Below are 22,347 nucleotides of genomic sequence, written 5' to 3'. Positions count from 1 at the left end.
CTGCACACACACATCATTCACATACGTTTCTTAATCACGCATACTTATTTGGATACAGCTGGTTTAAAAATCTATGTAAAGTGTATTGACCGTGAAAAGCGCTTAAAATAAAATGTATTATTATTATTAGTATTATTATTATAGGGTTAGCCTCAGAATCATTAGGGCCGCGGTCTGTTATTGTGTGTTGACATGTTACAAGTATTGTTGTTTAAGTTGTTATAAATATAACGCTTGGCAAACTCATGGCAGACACGTTTTCCACCTGTTTTCAGGCGGTTGTCACTAAGGCTTCCCTGTTGTGTTCCTAAAATATGGGCCTTTCCATCTTTGAATTGACTCTAAGCAGAAACCGTTTGCGAGACAGTGGTGAAAAATAACCCATTGATCTTGATAATGCCTCGGTAATAACACTCCCCATCTCAATACACTGTTTTGCTTTGGTTATCCGTGCTGTGGTTCTCGGCAGGCCTGGGTTGCGGTCTGGTCTACAACGCCACGCTGACCATCACCTGCCAGTACTTTGACAAGAGACGGGGCCTGGCTCTGGGCATCGTCACCACAGGTACTGCAGCTCCTCTCGGCCGTCATGCACCCTGCCCTGCCGGGTCTGTTGGCTGCGTAGTACCGTGTGCTCCGTGCACACTTCTTACTTTCAGGTTTGACAAGCTTGGAGCCTGGAGAGATGGTGGGTTGGGGTAGGCAGTGGTAGGCAGTGTTGGGGTAGTTACTCCAAAAAAGTAATTAGTTACTTATTACTAGTTGCTTTTGTAAATTGTAATGAGATTACTTTACTCGTTACTGCATTTGAAAAGTAACTTCACTACTTATTACTTTACTTTCAATAAAAAATATAAAAATAAAGGTCACTTTATCCCCTACAATTAAAACAGAAATGCACTTAAGCCGCGGTGACACATGCTGTTACTTAATGCGATGGCCCAAAGGCTGAATGAACCTGATCTATTTCGCAAGCAATGACATCGTGTCTTCCTCCCACCCTCTTGCAGGCAAGAGCAGCCTTCTCACGTTTAAAACTAATGCTGTCTATCCAGTGCACCATCATTCCTAAGTAACTTTTGTTGTTGGCGGACCAAATGTCCGCGGTGGTGGACACATGATCCAGGGACTCAAAAGTTATTTTGAGCTTCGATTCCATGTCGGAATAACACTTGTCCAGGTAATGGGACAATGTTTTCCTGTCGGATGTTGACTTGCGTGTCGCGGGTATTTGATCTAGTATTTTTCTAAATCTGGGTTGCGACAGTTGAAAGACGCCTGTCGCCCGGGTGCATTTGACTCAAGTATTTTTGTCCTTTCGAGTTATAAACTGAAAGTAATCGCCACTGGCCGAAACCCCCTGTCTCCGTCTCCGTCTCTATCTCCATTTCCCTTCGCACCAGCAGCTACGTCACTCAAATCGATCGCTATGGCAACGTGCCGAGGCAAGCAGCACACACACAGGCAGCACACACACAGGCAGCACACACACAGGCAGCACACACACAGGCATGCATGCACCACTTAAACAGATCAGAACTTTACACACAGGCAAACACAGCTTGGGTAACGCAGGAACGCGCGTTCCTTTAGTCTAGTAAATTAGTGTAGTAAATTACTTTACTTCGTTACCCATAAAGTAATATCGTTACTGTAATCCGTTACTTTGTAACTCGTTACCCCCAACACTGGTCGTGAGGCCCCGGACAATTTAAGGATGAGTTCTGGAACAGTTTGCGGGACGCAATGGGACGCCAGCATAGCTGTCGGAGAACAAGACATTCTTTCTAAATATCTTTAGACCCTGATCAAGGTTTCTCTCCCCCCCCCCCCCCCCGCCCTGACCAGGCACCAGCTTCGGCGCGTTCGTCTACGCCGCTCTCCAGAATGAGCTGCTGGCGATGTTCGGCCTGAGCGGCTGCCTGCTCATCGTGGGCGCCATGAGCCTGAACCTCATGGCCTGCGCGGGCTTCATGAGGCCCCTCAACACGCCCGGGTACCTCGTCAAGCGGAAGGCGGCGCTGGAGCGCAGCGCACAGAAGCAGCTCCTGGAGAAGCAGCTCCTGGAGAAGGCTCTGCCCGAGAAGGAGCTCCTGGAGAAGGAGCTCCTGGGGAAGCAGCTCCCGGAGAAGGCTCTGCCCGAGAAGGAGCTCCTGGAGAAGGAGCTCCTGGAGAAGGAGCTCCTGGAGAAGCTGCCACTGGACGACCTCAAAATATCTCCCGGTCTGACGGCGGCCGACAAAAGCGCCACAGTCGCCAAGGAGCACTCGATCACCATCGACGCCAAGGACTCGGCCGTCGCCCGGGGCGACGACGGCGGCAAGAAACAAGGCTTCCTGGGTCGCTCGGCCATCGTGAAGGTCCTGAAGAAGAAGCAGCAGGCGTACTTCAAGTACACCCACTCCTTGGCCGACATCCTGCACGACCGCGTCATGCTGGCCTTCTGCGTGGCCGTCTTCCTGTTCAGCCTGGGGGCGTTCCCGCCCGTGCTCTTCATGGAGGACGTGGCCCAGAGCGAGGGCCTGTCGGAGGGCCCCAGCCTCGTGCCGCTGGTGTCCATCGTGGCCATCACCACCGGCCTGGGGAAACTGGTGCTGGGCATGCTGGCCGACCTCAAGTTCATCAACAGCATACACCTGTACACCTTCAGCCTGTTTGCCACCAGCCTGGCGCTGCTGTTCATCCCCATCACCAAGACGTACGGGGGCCTGCAGGTGCTGTCCGCCGTGGTGGGCTTCTTCTCGGGGAACTGGTCGCTCACCTCCTACATCACCACCAAGATCGTGGGCCTGGACCGGCTCACGAAGGCCCACGGTGTCCTGCTGCTCTTCGGAGGCTTTGGGATCGCCATCGGGCCGCCGGTCGTAGGTACGCGGGTGACCTCCATGTATATATATATATGTCTATGTATAGAGATTGATAGGTAGATTTATATCTAGGTCGACCAATCTGGTTTTTATGGGAAAAAACAGATTGTTTTTTTATGGAAAACCAGATTGGTTTGTTTTCGACCTTAACAAATAGTGGGTCTAACATATGTCGGTGACTTATACAGTATTTCTTTCAGAATTGTCCCCACTGTGACATTTGCATTATTCTCTACTGTAACTGACTAATCCAAAAAATAAGAGTGTTACTTTTTTTTTAGGTGTGCAGCACTTTCTTTTGTAACCACTCCTAATTTCGACTGAGCGCTTTGATTCTTCTCAGCCCCAGTCTGAGGTCGCTGTTGATCAAAGTGTCTGCAAAAATGACTAAATGTAAATGTAGTGATTTTTTTTTTCTCCTTTTCTTTATTTCTGCCCCCCTGTTGCCGTGCAGGCTGGTTTTTCGACTGGACCCAGTCCTATGAGCTGGCGTTCTACTTCAGCGGGAGCTGTGTGTTGCTGGGAGGGCTGATACTGCTGGTGGTCGCTCTGCCCTGCTGGGATCGAAAGAAGAGAGAGAGCGATAGGCCAGAGGTCCAATACACCATCAGCTGTGACAAAGTTGCATCCGTAGCCTGAATGCTAATATAAAAGAAACCTGTAGCCTTGCCAAATGCTCCCCAGTGGTCGTTCACTGATAAGATGCACATAAACTACAGCCAACAAGAGTTTGCCCTCTTGAGTTTCCTGTAACTGGGACTGAAAATGCTCCCGCTTATTTCAGGTGCAACTGAAACTATTACTAAGAACCTGATGCGGGCTTTGAGATGCTTGGAATAGGCATTTTCTGACACACATATTCAGGTGACAATGCAATTTCCTATACAGATGTTTGTAAGATTTGACACGGATGTTTGTGTTGAATTGAGAAATTGTTGCCTCATTTTCTGAGGCCCACCCGACAACAAGCAAATACTGTTTTTGACCACTTTCAAGCTAACCTAAAAGTGATCATCGTTGCCTAGCTGTGTGGGCTATTTATTTTAATCAAACAATGACTGTTCTAATCACGTAGGCCTATTTTATGATGCAAACACGTATTACCATTTGCACTTTATTGCAAAAATGACTAAGACTGAATACCTAACTCAAATATATACACACATCTTATTTTTCTGTTTGATTCACTTTACCAAAGCACCAAGGACGGTATAGATGCCTGTCGTTATACAACGGCTGAAAAATGATTTAAAAAGCCTTCTTCTTCACAAACATTAACTTATTTGTGATTATTGATGAAAATGTACCCCTGCGTCTCTTTGTACAACCTTGTATGCACGGCATAGATGGAAGTATAACTGCATGTTGTATGCAGAGGCATTTCAGTATATAACACACTCTTTATTTCTGCATTACTTAGCTAGGCTGGTCCTTTCTCCATTGTGTTTGCTAGTGTGTGTGTGTGTGCGTGTGTGTGTGTGTGTGTATGTGTGTGTGTGTGTGTGGTGCATAAGGTATATAACATTTCTGTGCAACTTGCAAATTGTCAGAAATATACAATTTGTGAAAGCATTTTGAAAAGAAATACTATGTCGTAATTTATGGAAAATATATTTTGATGATACAGTGATTATTTGCAGTAGAATATATACTTGGATGTTGTGCTTCTTCTACAAATTTCCTTTGTATTTGAATTTTAGAACGTGGGATGTATGCAGATTTAGCTTTCTTCATATGCATTTCCAGGGTTTGTATGTGGGGTTTGTATGTAGGACAGGGTTTAAATGAGGTCCAATACAAACAGTCTGTGGACCGCCAATTCCAACCCTGCGTTCTCTTTCTTTTTTTACTTAGTTTTGTATTTAGATGTTCATGTGTGTCCTTTCTTATTTAAACAGTGCCAATAAAAATTACTTTGAATTTAGAGTGACAACTGCTCATGTGCCCACCACATTGAACCGTCGAGTACGTTTGTTTGATGATGTTGTTGTCGTAGGGATCATTTGAGAGGCGGCCGTACCTGGTCCGTCTATCCTCAATGCAGTAAGTGGACATTTAAGGACACTTAATGCATGAGCTTCTATGGCTTCAGCCCAAGGTCCCAGCTAGATCTAAGGAACCCTTAGTTGCGAGGGATCTCTATTTTATTTTAACTAATTATTGTCTTTACTTAATAGAAAATAGTTCTGTGATATGTCTTTTAACGTGTCAATCAATGGCAAAAAGACCAATATGCCGAACAATTTGCAAAACTTAGGTCACTCAAATTGACTGGTGAAGGGAACTGCTTGCCCCCCCCCCCAAGACTCTATGGGGCTTAATATGTTTGTATTTAATAAATTATCAATTTCTCTCAATTATATAGGGATAGGGAATAAAAGGGAATAATAACAATGAAATATAAGAATTAAGGAAAAGCTTTATTTCGGCAATCTATCGGCTCTAATATGAAAGGTTCATAATGCAGGGTTAAAGCCAGTACGGATAGTAAGCAAGTGCTTCATTATTTTATCTGTGAATATTATTTGTGTGTGTGTGTGTGTGTGTGTGTGCGCGTACACGCGTGCGTGCGCGCGCGTACACCAGCAGCAGCAGCAGCAGCAATGAAGACTTCGGTCAGTGGGGACCACTGTGCAAATCTTTAAAACATGCAAATTTCACCCCTCAAAATTAAGTCGGGGGGTCGAGTCGACTACAAATGAAGATGTATCATTTGGTGATCTTTTTTAAAAAAAATTTTTTATTTGCTGGCTCTCTCATCAGAGGTTGATGAGCGTGCCGCCGCGTCGTTCCCATAGCTACGAGATTTGCCTTGACCCGGCCGGTCGACGATGACGTAGTGTTACCACTGGCAACAACCCCAGTAGTAAATCGCCATGGTTACAGTTGTGTCACGTGACCAGCAACGTAAACAATGTCCAGTTGCGCTTTTTTTTGGTTTAGTTTAGTTTAGCGAGTTCCTCTCACACACACACAACAGATTAGCTCCTCGACGATCGCGGTGTGTTACGATTCGCCCCCCCTCGATTGTACCAACAACAACAACGACAACAACGTGTGAGATATACGACGAGTAGTCCCGAGAAGAGAGGCTGAAGGACGGACGGCGGACGTCCTGCTGGGACGTGGAGGACGTGTGGAGTTACAGTAACAGTGTGATTAGTGTTGAAGTTTGTGTGACATGGAGAGCCGTCCGAGCCGCTGAGCTGAGAAGATGGGTGCCAGCGCATCGGTGTCTCTCTGTGTGAGTTGATAACCTCATGCACTGGTTTTGATGGTTTGATGATCGCCCATGCACTGGTTTTGATGGTTTGATGATCGCCCATGCACTGGTTTTTGATGGTTTGATGATGATCGCCCATGCACTGGTTTTTGATGGTTTGATGATCGCCCATGCACTGGTTTTTGATGGTTTGATGATCGCCCATGCACTGGTTTTGATGGTTTGATGATCGCCCATGCACTGGTTTTTGATGGTTTGATGATCGCCCATGCACTGGTTTTGATGGTTTGATGATGATCGCCCATGCACTGGTTTTTGATGGTTTGATCAGTGATCGAGCTGTAGAGCTTAAAGGCTGCTGCTAGGGATGGGGAACCCACAACATCTACATCTGTTGTGCCAGCTTGTGTTCCCATCGTCGTGATGCTTTTGAAGTTTGCTCTGTGATGGATAACCTTGCATGTATTCTGCTGTTAACATCATGGCTGCTTTCCAATGTGTCAGATAGTGTAAGATAATCACGTCAAACACATTGTCTTTATTCACTCTACTGTTGGTTTTAAATGCTGGCAATGCTCATAATGCCGGCATATAAGATGACGTATTATCACCCAGACTACACGTCAGGAGAGGTCATTGGATATACAGGAATGCGTTGCCAGGGCGTTACTCTTAGGTTGGCTTTTAACCAACTCATACGACTTGACCTTGTATCAGTGACAGAAGAGATTCCTCCCTCTGGTGTTTGGTTTTTTTCGTGTGTGTGTGAAGACCGACTCAAGCTCTGTACGAATCCGGAGAAGCACTGCCAAGATCTGCCCCGCCATCGCCACCGCCACCGCCACCGCCACTCCACCCCGGACGCAGTACTGTGAGGCCCGGCCTGTGTTCGGGGTGGCCGTGGAAACGCTCAAGGAAGACGGACAGCTGGTCGATGGAGTGCCACTTGTGTTGAGACACATGGTGGAGTTCCTGGACACCACAGGTCTTTTGAACCCATCCAAAATATGTGATATTTTAGTTGTTAAGCATATATTTTTGCTACAGTCGTCTTGTTTCTTAGCAGATGTGTGTTTGTGGTAACGTGGAGTTGCTGTCCCTCCTGCAGGCGTGCGTCATAAGGGGATCTTCCGCCTGTCGGGCTCGGTGGTCCAGACCAGGCAGCTGCGGTTGCGCTGGGACCGGGGGGAGGGGGTGGACCTGCGGCAGGACTCGGACGTGGCCACCGTGGCCTCGCTGCTCAAGCTGTTCTTCCGGGAGCTTCCCATCCCCGTGGTCCCGGAGGCCCAGCGCAGGCAGCTCCTGGCGGGCGTGGCAGGTACTGGGAGAAGAACCACCGGGGGGGGGGGGTGGGGGGCGAGGCAAGGTGAAAGGTGAAAGGTGAAAGGTCACGCCCTTAAGAAAAGTGTAGGCATAGAACGTGGTGAGGTAGACATGGAGATGGAGGTCAATAAAAGAGAGACTACAGATTAAAGGTGCCCATGACGTGCCACCAGGCGTGAGTGTGATTCGCCGTTACGAGCCATTTTGGAAATCGGCCCCTTTATGACATCACAGGTGGGCGTGTCCACCTAGACGTGTGACGGGTAGACGAGCAGCATTTGCTACGGTCACGCTGGGTAGGCTGGTAAGACGGATCTATCCGGCACACACCAAGGTGGACACGCCCCCACTTTCTGCCCCTTATGATGTCATAAGGGGCAGATTTCCAAAAACGGCTTGTAACGGCCAATCACACCACACCTGGGGGGGCGTGTCATGGCACCTTTAACTAAAGGAGAGAGTGGGCGGGATCTGATTCAAATTTTGTCACGATTGTAGCTGTCACGCGTGTGTACGTGTAAGACCTTGGAATGTCGCTCCGTCCCCAACGTTTAAAAAAAAATTTAAATAAGAAGAAAGAAAAAGATAACCTCATCTCCAAATAACGTTGTACACTTTCAAACGTTCTTTGTTGATTGTAGTGTACAAGGATGAGCAGGAGCTGGTCGGACTCCTGAGGGACATCCTGGACCGCTTACCTGCGGACTACCTCAGCATCCTGTCGTACCTCGTCCACTTCCTGTCCAGAGTGGCGTCTCACAGCCAATCGAATCAGATGCCAATGGAGAACCTGGCCACCATCTTTGGTCCCTGTGTATTCCGGTAGGCATCGCTGCGGTTGTCAACAACAACCGGTCTCTCTGCCTGCATCTCCTATATCAGCAAGAGGGGCTGAAATAAAATATAAAAAAAAAGAATAACAATTAACAATTATAGAAATGTTTTTTTTTCCTGAAACAAGGAGACGGCTTAACGTCAAGGACTGGAGGTTATTTACCACCTCTTCTGGGATATTTCTTGTGTCTCAATAAATAGTATATCTGCACTTTCTGAATACTTGGGGTGGGGGCATGGGTGTCCTAAGTTGATTGTCCGATCCGACAGTACATACCGGAATGGTATTTGTTTGGTTTTCCTTTCCTCCTGTTTACACATCTTAGTCATCCTTGTAAACAAATATGATCCCCAGAGGACAGATAATCCACGCTGTGACCGAGGACATATTTAGATCCAGTCAACACCCTTCCCTCTGCCCAGCCCCCTGTCCCGTCATCTCCCCCCCCTCCTCCTCCCCTTCCTCTCTTCCGCTCTGTCCCTTCATCTCCCCCTCCTCCTCCTCCTCCTCCTCCTCCTCTCTTCCCCCCTGTCCCGTCATCTCCCCCCCCTCCCCCTCCTCCTCCTCCTCCTCCTTTCCCCCTGTCCCTCCATCTCCCCCTCCTCCTTCTCCTCCTCCTCCTCTCTTCCGCCCTGTCCCTCCATCTCCTCCTCCTCCTCCTCCTCCTCCTCCTCCTCCTCTCTTCCTCCTCTATCTCTCAGCGTTCAACTGCCCGAAAAATGAGTGTTAGCGTTACCCCAACTTCCTGCACCAATGAGCCTTTGAATTGGTTGAAAAAAAAAAAAGGCTGAATTTATTTGAAAGAAAAAACCCAAACAGATCAAAACGACAACGCAACCAAATGACGAGATTTATCCAAGTCATGTCTCTGGCGTTTTGGTCTGAATGTCTCTGTTTGAATGGAGGGGGCCGGGGGGGGTGCTGGCCCGGCTGCTTTCTATACAGGCTGGCTGCTGTCCATCTGAATCCCTCTGAGAGAACTCATTATGTTATGTAACTACCTGTGACAACGTTGTGTAATGTCCTCTCTCTCTCTCTCTCTCTCTCTCTGTCTCTCTTTCTCTGTGTGTCTCTCTTTCTCTTTCTCTGTCTCTTTCTCTGTGTCTCTCTCTCTCTCTGTCTCTTTCTCTGTCTCTGTGTGTGTGTGTGTGTGTGTGTGTGTGTGTGTGTGTCTCTCTCTCTCTCTCTCTCTCTCTGTGTCTCTCTCTCTCTCTCTCTCTCTCTGTGTGTCTCTCTCTCTCTCTCTCTCTGTGTCTCTCTCTCTCTCTCTCTCTCTCTCTGTCTCTCTCTCTCTCTTTCTCTGTCTCTCTCTCTCTCTCTCTCTGTGTGTGTCTCTCTCTCTCTCTCTCTCTCTCTCTCTCTCTCTCTCTCTGTCTCTCTCTCCTCTCTCTTTCTCTCTCTCTCTCTCTCTCTCTCTCTCTTCTCTCTCTGTCTCTCTCTCTCTCTCTGTCTCTGTCCCTGTCTCTCTCTCCGTCTCTCCGTCTCTCTCTCTCTCTCTGTCCTTGCTCAGCTCTTTGGACCAGGACGAGCTCCTATTAATACCCACATGTTTCACATACCCATCTTTGAGCGTTATTTGTACACGTCAGGCCCCCCCCCCCCGCCCCCCCTGCCCCCCCCCTACTGTAAACTTATGTCAGAGCTCAAAGCAGGACAGGCGGGAACAGACTGGGGAGGGAGGGGGGGGTAACTGCTTGGAAGCAGTACTTTGGTAAAGGGTACAGCGCAAGGCAGGGCCGAGGCGTTGTCTATATCGCGTCGGTGGAAACTCGGAAGAAGGAAGTTCTCTCACACGATAAAGGTGTTGACTTATTTTATTTTATTTTGTTTCTGGTGAAGCTGCTTTCGTTTCATAACGTTGGTTGGTTGTTGATATTGAACTAAGGCCCGCCCTGAGGATAAGTAGTCGCACGACATAACAAAGATCATTTCTGTGTTATTATCTCGTGTTGGTGTATGTCATGTTTTATTCAAGAAGGGCTTGGTCAGAAATTCTTTAAAAACGTAGTTATAGCTTGTTTGTATCATTAGCCGCATAGCATAATCGCATAAGTCATATTTTGTGCCAAATTGTGAAATGGAACCTAACTCTACCCTCCTACGCTGCTGATTGACTGTGCCTCATTGGATATGTCATAATTCAATCAGACTGAATTTTACATTCCATAATCACTATCTGCCTAAGTCATCTATTTGACTTGGGCCTTTTTGACGCTAATTATGAACCTTAAAATATTACTCAGGCAATTATACTAGGCTAACTTGATATGTTGATATGTTTTTTTCCACCAAGGAAAACAACAGTGGATTCTTTCCTTGTATTGTGTAAGCAGCTGATGTATTTTTAACTTGTTGTTGTGAGTGACCATCAGTATGGATTTCACTTCCTCAAACCCGATGGAACTCTGCGGACATGCCATACGCGTTGACCTCCACTAGAGGGCGTCGTTGGGTCGTTTCAGCGCGTCTAAGCTTACCCGTTACCCGGTGTTTTCTTATCGTGTCTCTCCTATATCTCTCCTTCGCTCTCTGCAGTGTTCCAACCGGACCCCGCATGCTGGAGGAGCAGAACGTGTGTAACGCCCTGCTGCTCCGCCTCCTGAGACACCACGACCAACTGTTTGTCCGACTCCCTCCTCCTCCTCCTCCTCCACCCTCGTCTCCTTCTTCCTCTCCTCCTCCTCCTCCTCTTCCTCCTCCTCCGCCTCATCATCATCATCATCATCATCATCCTCACCCTCCTACTGCTCAGGACATGGCGTTCACCACCCCTGCCTCCTCACCACCTCCGCCCCCGCTCTCTGCTTTGTCTGACTTTGAGGTGAGTCACCTGGTATTTGTGGGAGAGTCACTGGCTGTCGGAGAGGGGGGAGAGGGAGCTTGACTCTGGCCCTCTGCTCAAAGGCACTACCGACGGATCAAACCCTTCCCTTGTGTATGAAGAATCTTGGAACATTGTGTATTTCATCACTGATAGCTTTACATGCGTTTGCGTGCACAATAATCACACGGGTGAGATAGTGGTTCCATGATGTGATTGCACTGATTCAGATGCATCCTCTGATACCGCAGTGTTTGCATTTGTGCGCATTTAATCAACTTTTAATTGTATGTTTGTATGTTTCTGTGTAAGTGATTGCATGTAAGTGATTGCATGTCTCGTTAATTAGGGCTCTGGCTGTGTACTTTTTATGTGTGTGTGTGTGTGTGTGTGTGTGTGTATCTACTTGTATGCCCTGTGTATTTGCGTGGGTTTATATGTGCTTCGATGTTGATGTTTCTGAATGAAGTGCCACCTGTGTGTGTGTGTGTGTGTGTGTGTGCGTGCGTGCGTGCGTGTGTGTGATCCCTGCTGTGCTGTGTTCCTCAGGTCCCTACCGGTGGTACACAGAGAGACACGCTGGATGATGACCACAGGGCCTGCTCCGTCTCTCTCAGCAGCGCCTCCCTCGGCGCATGGTCCCACCCTCGGATCGGCAGGTACGCCCCCGCAATCGACGCCGTGCACGGTGCGGTTTTGACCTGAGAGTTAAAAAAAAACAACAACAACATTCATAGGGAGAGACATGCATGGATTGTTCCTCTACTCAGAACAAATTGATACTATAACAGCGTTGGGACTGGGAATCAGTCGTGGAGTTCCAGGTTTTGATTTAAACCTGGAATGTTTTTCCTACCCTCTGCAGCACTATCTCTAGTCTCCCTGCACTCGTCTCAGAGCAGTCTCTGATAAGCCATGGGGGCATGGTAAACACGTTGGTTTCAGAATGCAGGGTCACCCTGTTTGGAAAACACTCTGACTGTTGTAGTAAGAAACGGTGGGTGAGATTGCTAGCTTTGAAACTGACCTCGTTGACACTTTATAGAATCGCTGTGAAATCCTAACAAACTCCTAGTCACCCCCTGGTGGTGAAACATTGTAGTAAATGTGTTACACCACCATATTAGTGCATTGAAACGGACTCTTCGGAAGTTCGGTGGGAATTGCTTGTTTTGTACGTCTGTTGACGCGGGGTCTGGTGTCCTATTCCCACAGTAGTGTGTTGCTCAGTCTTTTCTGTTTTTCTTTCTGGAGCCCCAGCCTCTGACTCTTGGCCCGTGCAGCGCTGAATGTGCTCTGAGTTCATCTGCTACTTCACTTCAAGTACCAGTCAAAACCAAAAGAGTCTTTTTGGCATTGAACCTTCCATTGTGAGCATATACATACATAAATACTGTATAAACAATACACAACTGAAATAAATCAGGATATACTGATACATGGGGTTTGAGACAAGTTGCATTCAAATGGAGAAGAATGTATTATATATATATATATATATATATATATATATAGAAGTGTTTAATTCCTGGAGTCCTGGTGTAAAACGTTATCACCAGTATCTCTGTTCTCATGCCAAACACTCACTACATTTCACTACACTTTTATGTGGACGAGTGACCGAGATTTCACCCTGGAACCGCATCGGCCCGGACTACCACTTGACTCGACCGTTGACTCCAACGAGATTAAAATTAAAACGATCATCAATTTAAAAAGAAGTGACATTAGGAAAGAAAAAAAAAGGGGCCAGGAGCCAGCCGGAGCAACAGGAACAGCGGCCGGCCGGCCGGCGGTGAGTCATCTCCCTAAAAGTCCTGACACCCGCCGTGTGACGTCATCAGGACAACGTCTCTCTCTGGCCCCCGGTGAACGCTCACCGGGGAACCTGCCAGACAAACACGACGCCCGCTGCAAAGGGCAGAGGGAGTCGAGCCGCGATAAATCAGTCTGCTGCGCTGACGCCGCCCGCCCTCCCTCGCTCAGCCACTGCCTCTGTAGCCAGCACACACACATTAAAAAATGTGTCTGTGTGTCTGTGTGTGTGTGTGTCTGTGTGTGTGTGTGCACATGTGTGCTTGTGTGTGGCATGTGGCTCTGCATGGTCATGCACCGGGTGATGACTGTTGCTGTTGGGACTGACCCCCTCGTTTGTGTGTGTGTGTGTGTGTCCATGTGTGTGTGTGTGTGTGTGTCCATGTGTGTGTGTGTGTGTGTGTGTGTGTGTGTGTGTGTGCTTACACACCCTGAGGGTAGTCCATTCAGTACTGAGGCAGAAGGGAGGTGAGGCATGGGTTATAGACTGTGAGCGCAAATGGGATTTGGTTGCACAATTTTCCGTTTACCCGTGTGTGTGTGTGTGTGTGTGTGTGTGTGTGTGTGTGTGTGTGCGTGTTGTGGTTAAAAATACATTAATTAATAATGTCTCTGGAGCCGTGTTTGATACCAGAGCCCCGCCGTGGGTCCTGATGAGAGCAGTAGCAGCAACCAACACAAAGGACATGTGACATCTCCTCTAACAGCCTCCGTAACATTCCAGGTCACAGCGCTACACACACACACACACACACACACACACACACACACACACACACACACACACACACACACACACACTGGACATTACTCAGGTCAAGTCACCTGACAACACTGGAGATGCAATGTGCTAGATTGCGTCTCCAGTATGTCGGTGTTTGTGTTGGTGTTTGTTTGGAGCTAGCTCTGTGCTGGTGTCACTCATGCATGAAGGGTCTTTTTCCCAGCCGGCTTGTGGTTCTGGTGTCGACATGGTGCTTCATTGCTGTGTGTGAATGAATGAATGAATGATCATTATTGTCAATGAACTGGTACATGTACAAGTTCACCGAAATCTGGGAGAGCTCCCCCTGGTGCTTAAAAAGATGGGGGCAAAATATAAAATATAAACAGTATATACAGTATATACAGTACAGGCTACATAAATATGGTGGTGGAATGATGTGTTATTCGTCCAGATTAGTTTAAGGATTAAGGACGCCATTCAGGTTGGCTCTCGATTGCATTTAATATCATACAGTGAAAAACCAAGGGCTATCTTTTGTACCACACTAGTTACGACACGAGCATCGTCTCAAACAAAAAATACATTTTACAACATTGTACAACATCCAAACGTCATATGATATCAGTGTTATTATACTGCCAAGGACTGTGAACATGAGGGGGAATCATCTGACTTCATTTTAGGAATTATTTATTTGTAATCCAGTACTGTATTAGGCCGACTGATTATGGTACTCTATAGAGAGTGTTTGCATTAAAATTCTAATACAAGTATTAATTGGATATGACATGAACTGGATCCATGTTTATTTATATTACAATGTTTTTTGCGTGTGTGTGTGTGTGTGTGTGTGTGTGTGTGTGTTTGCGTTTGCGTGTGCGTTTGTGTGTGTGTGTGTGTGTGTGCGCTTGTGTGTGCACGTGTGGGATGCGTCTGCATGCGTCAGATTTCAGTCTCCCTGACCTACTTCCACCTGCATCACACACACGTCAAGCCAGACATTGGCTGGCCCACCTCTCTCACGTGCTCAGAATCTGAACTGTTTGTGCATTATGTGCACACACTTGTGGACTAAGTGTTATCAAAATCAATCTGGGTTGCCTCATTATCCATACTAACGAGTGTGTGTGGGTGTGTGTGTGTGGTTGTGTGTGGTTGTGTGTGTGTTTTAATCCATACGGACATTGTTATCCAGCAATGCTTTTGTCCCCTCCCTGCTTTCGCCATTCCTACCCCAACCACACCATACCTCCTCCCTGCCCCTAATGTGTGTATTCTCTCTAGAGTACATTACAATGAGATGAGTTTTCATTCGGTTCCTTGCTGCAGATTCAACCCGAAAGATAGATGATGAACAACGCTGTGACAAGATGAACTCACAAGATGAATTCACCATGGAACCCTTTATCCAGATTACGTTGCGTTTTTGCTTGAACTCTGACCGTATTTGTCCAGAGTGAAGAGAGCGCGAGGGTCACCGTGATTGGCTGGAGATTCTTAAAAAGGCTGCGCCGATGTTTGTGAATCAATTGCGGCGCAGACAAACCCAGGCCGTGAAATCCGTGAGGGTCTCAATGAGTTGTACAAAACTCATTGAGTATGTTTTTGTGTGGTTTTCTTTGCGAGACCAGGGCTCACTGACAAAAACATCACGCTCCAGGTATATTGGAACGCAGCTGTCGAAAAAAAAACAACCAGTGACAGATAAGCCACCAGAATACAATGCTGTTCACAAACAGGACGTTCTCGTGTTTAGGTTTGAAATAAAATACCCAGCCTGTGTCCTGTGCCTTGTGGGCCACAGATGCCCCCTTGGCCTTCTGATAATCCATCACTGTGTACTGTGGCTCACTGACCTGCAGCAGGGCATTGGCAGTGTGTGTCGTGGTGCTATGGGGATCACGCTATCGGGACATACCGCTGAGAAGCCACATGACGACGCCGGGATGAGGTGCGTCACATGGCCTGGGTCGCCATGGGTTGTTTGTATTGCATGGCATTGTGGGTAATCGCCGGCTAATTGCGTCAAACGGGTGGTGTCCTCTTAGCAGGGACCTTTGCGAACCGCACAAGGCTTTCGGTTACACCCTGCTGCCACGGAGAGATTTGGTTTAGTCAAATGTGGTTCAACTAGTTTAGTATTTAGTATTTAAGTAGGAAAGGGATTCTGCTCCGCTCCTATTCATTCTTAGATCGGTTGCTTTTGCCTTGCTTTGTTACATTTTCTCTGCTGTTTGTTGTCTTGGATACCGCAGCCTTTCTGTTGGTCTTTAACAGAATTATCACTCCGTTTATGCCAGATGTACACTCACACATGTGAAAACAATTGTTATGTCCTCAGACATGTGTCACGACCGGCGCAAGAACGTCACAAAAAAGGGAGTTCACACAGAAACAGCTTTTCAAAGGATATTAACATTCCTTCTCAACATCCCAAACAGAACCAAAACAACACAACCGATGACATTGATGAATGAACGTGGGTCATCAGAAGGGAAGCGAGGTGTGGGTGTGTGCAGTGTATTATGTATGCATGTTGTACGTCCATGTTGTACGTCTGTTGTACATCTTGGCACTTAATGAACGCACTTAATGAACGTTCTATTTATTCATAGTACTTAATTGTGTAGCATCTGCAGTAGCTAGCTATCACTGCTGTACACGGGGAATGGGTTGGCCTGGTGATTGTTAGTACTTGCACTTGGTTCTATGAACATCTTTACTGTACCGACAGCGAGATATTGTTTCACTTCTTCTGACAAATGTACTTATTGTAATGCACTTTGGATAAAAGCGTCTGCTAAATGCCCTAAATGTAAATGTAAATGTTAAGGGAAAGCCAAACTACCGACAGCCCTGAATGGAGACAATCCAGAACAATGAATAGCACAAACCAACAGAGACAGCAGGAGAGAGGGAAGGACCAACAAGCAGAACTTAAATAGACTTCAACACAGGCGCACCATGTCACCCGATGACCCCGCCTCTCTCTGCCTATTGGCCAAGCCATTTGGTCAGGTAGGCCACAGGCAAGAGAGGGAGAGATCGTCCCACATGCTAGCGTGCACGTTTTGAACCCACTTTAAATACTGAACATTTGATTTATACATGTTAACTAGCGGGTTTTTTTCTATCCTCCTGCGCAGCTCTGACACCCTGCAGTCTTCAAGATGGGACGGGGCCTCTCAGCATAGCTCCAGCCCCCAGACGCTGACCCTGGACCAGCCAGAGGAGCTGCGGGGGGCCTCTCCGCTCAACACCGGCCTCCAGACGCTGACCCTGGACCAGCGGTCCATTCAGGGACAGGAGGACCAGGAGACCGGCTCTACGCTAGGAGAGTGAGTAGCCCCGTCTCTTGAGTCTCTATCTGCTCTCTTTTTTTCAAACTGGATTTTTACATTTTTCAATATTCGTTTTCGATTCTGTGTTTGCACGCCGCTGCGCGTGCTAACGGACTTAAGAGACTTGAGAGGCTTCTACGGTCATTCATACACCGGGCTACAGCTGAGCACCTCCGTTGAGACTCTTGAGAAGGCTGTGTTCCCATCGCTTCAGACGCAGCCCTTCCCTCACTGCCCCCCCCTTGCGCCTCATGGAAACGTTAAAAACCACTAGACCACTATCCTCCCTCAGATCTGTAACGGCGCGTCCCTCAGTCTCCAGGTCCGTGTGCTGAGCTCTGAATCTTAAACGTGTCTGTTTTGAAGTCAACATCGGAGCAAACAACCTAGTGGTAGTTTTATGTTGTTGGTACAGCTTAAAAAAAAAAAATGAATGAACGTGGGTCATCTACAGCGAAGCAAGGTGTGGGTGTGCGCAGTGTATTATGAAAAACCGGTTAGGACCAGAATGTATGGCGTGTGCATAAACACGAACATAAATCCTGGCTGATTTCCATCTCGGCCCGGTGACAAAATGTCAACAATGAACCCTGGGTATTAGCAGAGCAGCCAGCGCCGAACCTGCAGCCCTCTCTCTGTTTGGATGACTTGTCTTGAACGCCACGAGTGAACCTTTAGTCACCTTTACTCTGAACAGGACGTTAAACCACACACTTTGTTTCTGCCAGCATAAGAACATTCTGACGTGTGTGTTTTCGTTGTGTATAGGAACGGCGGGACTCCACCGCTGGTCTCCCTGAGGGAAGGCCAGGCAGCGGGGGAGGCAGAGGGGGAGGCAGAGGGGGAGGCTGAAGGAGAGGCAGCGGGGGAGGCTGAGGGGGACGTTTCTCCGCGCTCCTGCAGAGACCTCCCATCCAGAGTTTGCTCCTCCCCTGAACAGGTAACCACTGTCACCCTCTGTACCATGACTATAGTCTGGACAGCTGTCTGTCTGCCTGTCTGTCTGCCTGTCTGTCTGTCTGTCTGTCTGTCTGTCTGTCTTCATTTATTTCGTGAGCTCTTTCTCTCTCTCTCCATTTGTTTCCATTTGTCCCCCTCTGCTCCTCCCCCTTATACAACAACCTGTCTGTCTGTCTGTCTGTCTGTCTGTCTGTCTGCCTGTCTGTCTGTCTGTCTGTCTGCCTGTCTGTCTGTCTGTCTGTCTGTCCCCCTCTGCTCCTCCCCCTCATACAACAACCTGTCTGTCTGTCTGCCTGTCTGTCTGCCTGTCTGTCTGTCCCCCTCTGCTCCTCCCCCTCATACAAAAACCTGCCTGTCTGTCTGTCTGTCTGTCTGTCTGTCTGTCTGTCCCCCTCATACAACAACCTGCCTGTCTGTCTGCCTGTCTGCCTGTCTGTCTGTCTGTCTGTCTGTCTGTCTGCTATCCTGTCTGTCTGCCTGCCTGTCTGCCTGTCTGTCTGCCTGCCTGCCTGTCTGTCTGTCTGTCTGTCTGTCCCCCTCTGCTCCTCCCCCTCATACAACAACCTGCCTGTCTGTCTGTCTGTCTGTCTGTCTGTCCCCCTCATACAACAACCTGTCTTGGGTTTTCAGCCCAGCAGACGTGTGAGCTGAGTCACTGCATAATTAGCGATGCATGTCAACGCTGAACCTGAATATTGTCTCTGGTGTTGATTCATGTTGATGATGTTGAGTCATCGTCAGTCGCTGTCACTGAGTTGAATCTGATTGTTTTCCAGGGTGCCATCGATCCTGAACTGGTTTCATCAGCACCTGGGCAGACGCCAACCCCAGCAGAGAGGTGGGTGGAAGGCTCAGAATAGTTTCTCAGAATAAACACAATGTACATGCCCATGTACAGTTGCCTAAGATTGGCCTTTGTTCTATTTGATATTGTATATTTGTGTAATTCCTACATATTTGAGCAAAGTCCCGGTATTAAAAAAAATGAGCCGGTGTCTATTTTTAAAAGGTAGGCATCATTTATCCCCCGCCGTGTCTGTGCGTCTGCTCCGCTGGTGACGCTGTGTGGCTGCTGCTCCTCTTCAGTCGGATCCCTTCTGTTCTGTTCTGGCCTTTTCTGGATCTTAGCCCCACGGCCGGGCCAGCCAGTAGGTCAGCCTGCCAGTCAGTCAGTGAGCAGCCAGTCAGAGAAGTCGGGTTACATAACAGTCAGAGTGCTACTGCCTTAGCCTACGGTCATGCATTGGATAGGACCCCGGTTCAGATGACACACTGACACACCACAGGGCAGTCACATGCAGCCCGCCATGTGACTGCCGTCCATCCACAGCGTACGATGGCTGGTGATGCTCTTGTTTATATGCGCGCACGTCCGTCCGTCCCTTCCATCCACACAACAGAACGTTGGCTCAGGCCATTAGAGGCTTATTATTCGAATGAGTCAGTCAGATGGGAGCCGTGACTGAGACTGGCACGCGTTGATTTGGGTCGCAGGTACGATAACTCAGTCAGGCTTGAGGTGAAACGCGGGCATGTTGTGGGGGGATGGAGGGTGGCGACCGTCATGTTGCAAAATCAACTCCTTTTATTTAGTTATTTTAGATCGGTGCCCTTTCTAAAGGCCACGCGTGTCCCCCACGGCTTGTTTGTGGGTTCATCTTTATGGTTTGCCCTTGTGTTTCTGTCTTTCAGGGTCTTTCTGTGTACCGAGAGTCTGACAGCAGCAGCCGGCCCTCTGGGAAATGCAGACAAGGTGAACCGTCAAGAAAATGTACATAAAAAAAGATGAAAAGACGGCCTAAAAATAGCCTCTCTCCATGTGTGTCTTTGTGCGTGCGTTTGTGCGTGCGTCTGCAGTCCATTTCCACACACACACACACACACACACCATTCCCTTTATCCAATCACCATGTTTCTCAGCATGTGGTCTCAAATCCAATTCAATACCCGGGAACCAATTCCTATGTACTGACAATAATACATTGGTATGCCTCCATATATTAATTGAACTAATTATATAAATGTTATGGAGCTGAGGTCATCTAGTGACTAAGATGATGAAGATTTAGGATTGAATAGATGGGTTCAGCAGGATTGATCCCCAGGTTAAGGTTTCTGTAAAGTAGACGTGATATATGGAAGGGATGGACAATTATGACAGGGTAGAATACATACCCTTGTGTATGTATGGCACTAGGGGGCGTCAGAACCACAATTCAAGTTCAACCATTCAAGCACTTATTTAGCTAGCAGAAGATTATGGACTTAGGTGAACTTAGTCCACTTAAGTCCATGAACTTCTGCTAGCTAAATAAGTGTGCTGAAGTAGCATGTGTAGTGAGGTAGCTCTTCACGAATATAAGACAAATGGTTTAATGTTTTAGCTAAAGGTGGTTTCTCGTAAGTGGAAAGTGATGTGCAAAGTTTTCTTCGTAGCATGGTCGACTTAACGGTCGAAGCACCTTAACCTTTTTTCCGTCGCACCCCTCCTAAATAATGCTTTCTACGCCCTCGAGTCCCTGATATGCAGTGTGCAGCGAAGTTCAGGGACACAAGTATACAATCAGTGTTGAAATGAAAATTGAGACTTGGAAGCGGCCTGTTTGGTTTGTATGTTGTCGTTTGTTGTATTGAACCAGAGCATCCTACCCGGTGCACGTGCTCCATGAACACGTGCACAGGAGCGTGCGTGCGTGCCTGTGCACGTGCACAGGAGCGTGCGTGCGTGCCTGTGGTACATGTGAGTGATTACAGGGAGCGGGTGCTGACAGCCCGGACCCTGTGTGCTCCTGCAGGGCGGAGCTGGGGGGTCGTAGCATTTAGATGAATGTGACCGAGGATACGATGACAGAGGCTGCAGACAGAGCTCTGACGTAAGACGCTCTTTCACTCTGTGGCTCGCTCTCTCCCTCCCTCTACCCTACCGATCCCTATATCCCTACCCTATAGTGAATTAAGATTAAGAATTAGGAGGTAGGGAAATATCAGGATTGTGTTTGTGTGTGTGTGTGTGTGTGTGTGTGTGTGTGTGTTTATATGTGCGTGTGGACGTTCATGTGGCGTGTGCATCCCTGTGTCTGCAAGTTTATGTTTGTGGGTGTGTGTGTGTGCGTTTGCACCCTGTGGGTATGTACATACATTGACCAAGAGGCTGTGTGTGAGCTGTTGATTCCACAGACCCACACACACACAGCCCCCCCGCCCACACACACACCCACGGCTCCTACCCCCCCCCCCCCCCCCCCCTCCCCCGCCCACACCGCCTCTGTGTGTGACGCACGAGGCGGCTTTTTTATGAATGAACTGTCAGGGAGGGGGAAGAGGTCGCAAATCTAAGGTCGGCGGCGACGAAGACGACGACGATGATGATTCCGGCTTTTATTTAAACGACGGAGATTAAAAACTCTAATCTTCCTTACGGTGACACCACGCTTCGCCGAATAGAAAATCTTAAATTAAAAAGAATGTGGCGCTTTGTTTGAACATGACGCGTGGACGTGTTCCTCTGCGTCGCACAACGCCGTTAACAAGCCGGTGGTCACAGTGTGTGCCCCTGCACCGAGGTGCCCGGCGTCTCCCAAATAGATCTCCCCGTCGCCAGAGTCAGTCCACGCTGCCGTGGGGACCCCTCGTCATCGCCACGCTCCGTGCTCCCCCCCCCCCCCCCCCCTCCTCCGCCCACATGCGTGCCTATGTGAGCGGTATTCCCACCTCCTCCTCCTCCTCCTCCTTCTCCCCCTCCTCCTCCTCCTCTTCCTTCTCCTCCCCTTCCTCCCTCCTCTTCCTCCTCCTTCTCCTCCCCCTCCTCTTCCTCTTCCTCCTTCCTCCTCCTCTTCCTCCCTCCTTCTCCTCCCCCTCCTCCTTCTCCTCCTCCTCCTCCCTCCTCCTCCTCTTCCTCCCTCCTCCCTCCTCTTCTTCCTCCTCCTCCTCCTCCTCCTCCTTCTCCCCCTCCTCCCTCCTCCTCCTCCTCCTCCTCCTTCTCCCCCTCCTCCCTCCTCTTCTTCCTCCTCCTCCTCCTCTTCCTCCCTCCTTCTCCTCCTCCTCCTTCGCCTCCTCCCCCCTCCTCCCCCTCCTCCTCTTCCTCCCTCCTTCTCCTCCTTCTCCTCCTCCTCCTCCTCCCTCTTCCTCCTCCCCCTCCTTCTCCTCCTCCTCTTCCTCTCCCTCCTCCTCCTCTTTCTCCTCCTCTTCCTCCCTCCCCCTCCTCCTCTTCCTCCTCCTCCTCCCTCTTCCTCCCTCCTCCTCCTCCTCCTCCTCCCTCTTCCTCCTCCTCCTCCTCCTCCTCCTCCTCCTCCCCCCCCCCCTCCTCCTCCTCCTCCCTCCCTCCCCTTCCTCCTCCTCCCCCTCCTCCTCCTCCTCCTCCTCCCCCCCCTCCCTCCTCCCCCCCCCGCCCCCCCCCCTCCAGGGCGTGTGATGAATAATCCATGTGGAGGCTGAG

General features: G+C 48.7%; 2 protein-coding genes across 2 annotated transcripts in view; both read left to right on the top strand.

Moving 5' to 3' along the window:
* The window catches only part of LOC311350224 (monocarboxylate transporter 9-like), an 8,819-nt gene extending 4,085 nt beyond the window's left edge, over positions 1 to 4,734 (top strand). Inside the window, exons 3-5 of the mRNA XM_084470225.1 lie at positions 470 to 565; positions 1,849 to 2,868; positions 3,322 to 4,734. Of these exons, the coding sequence (XP_084326351.1) occupies positions 470 to 565; positions 1,849 to 2,868; positions 3,322 to 3,506 (1,301 nt within the window). The 3' untranslated portion in view covers positions 3,507 to 4,734. The remainder of the gene's footprint in view (positions 1 to 469; positions 566 to 1,848; positions 2,869 to 3,321) is intronic.
* A 1,347-nt stretch (positions 4,735 to 6,081) lies between these two features.
* LOC311350223 (protein FAM13A-like) overlaps positions 6,082 to 22,347 on the top strand; it is a gene marked incomplete at its 5' end in the record, with an annotated part of 26,022 nt that continues 9,756 nt past the window's right edge. Inside the window, 6 exon segments of the mRNA XM_084470224.1 lie at positions 6,082 to 6,111; positions 6,862 to 7,075; positions 7,199 to 7,408; positions 8,055 to 8,235; positions 10,784 to 10,906; positions 21,946 to 21,967. Coding sequence (XP_084326350.1) covers positions 6,082 to 6,111; positions 6,862 to 7,075; positions 7,199 to 7,408; positions 8,055 to 8,235; positions 10,784 to 10,906; positions 21,946 to 21,967 — 780 coding nt within the window.

This window comes from Micromesistius poutassou (genome assembly GCF_964030765.1).
Source record: "Micromesistius poutassou genome assembly, chromosome: 7".
NCBI lineage: Eukaryota > Metazoa > Chordata > Actinopteri > Gadiformes > Gadidae > Micromesistius > Micromesistius poutassou.
The sequence above is the reverse complement of the archived record's forward strand: the minus strand, read 5'-3'. Positions and strand labels throughout refer to the sequence as shown.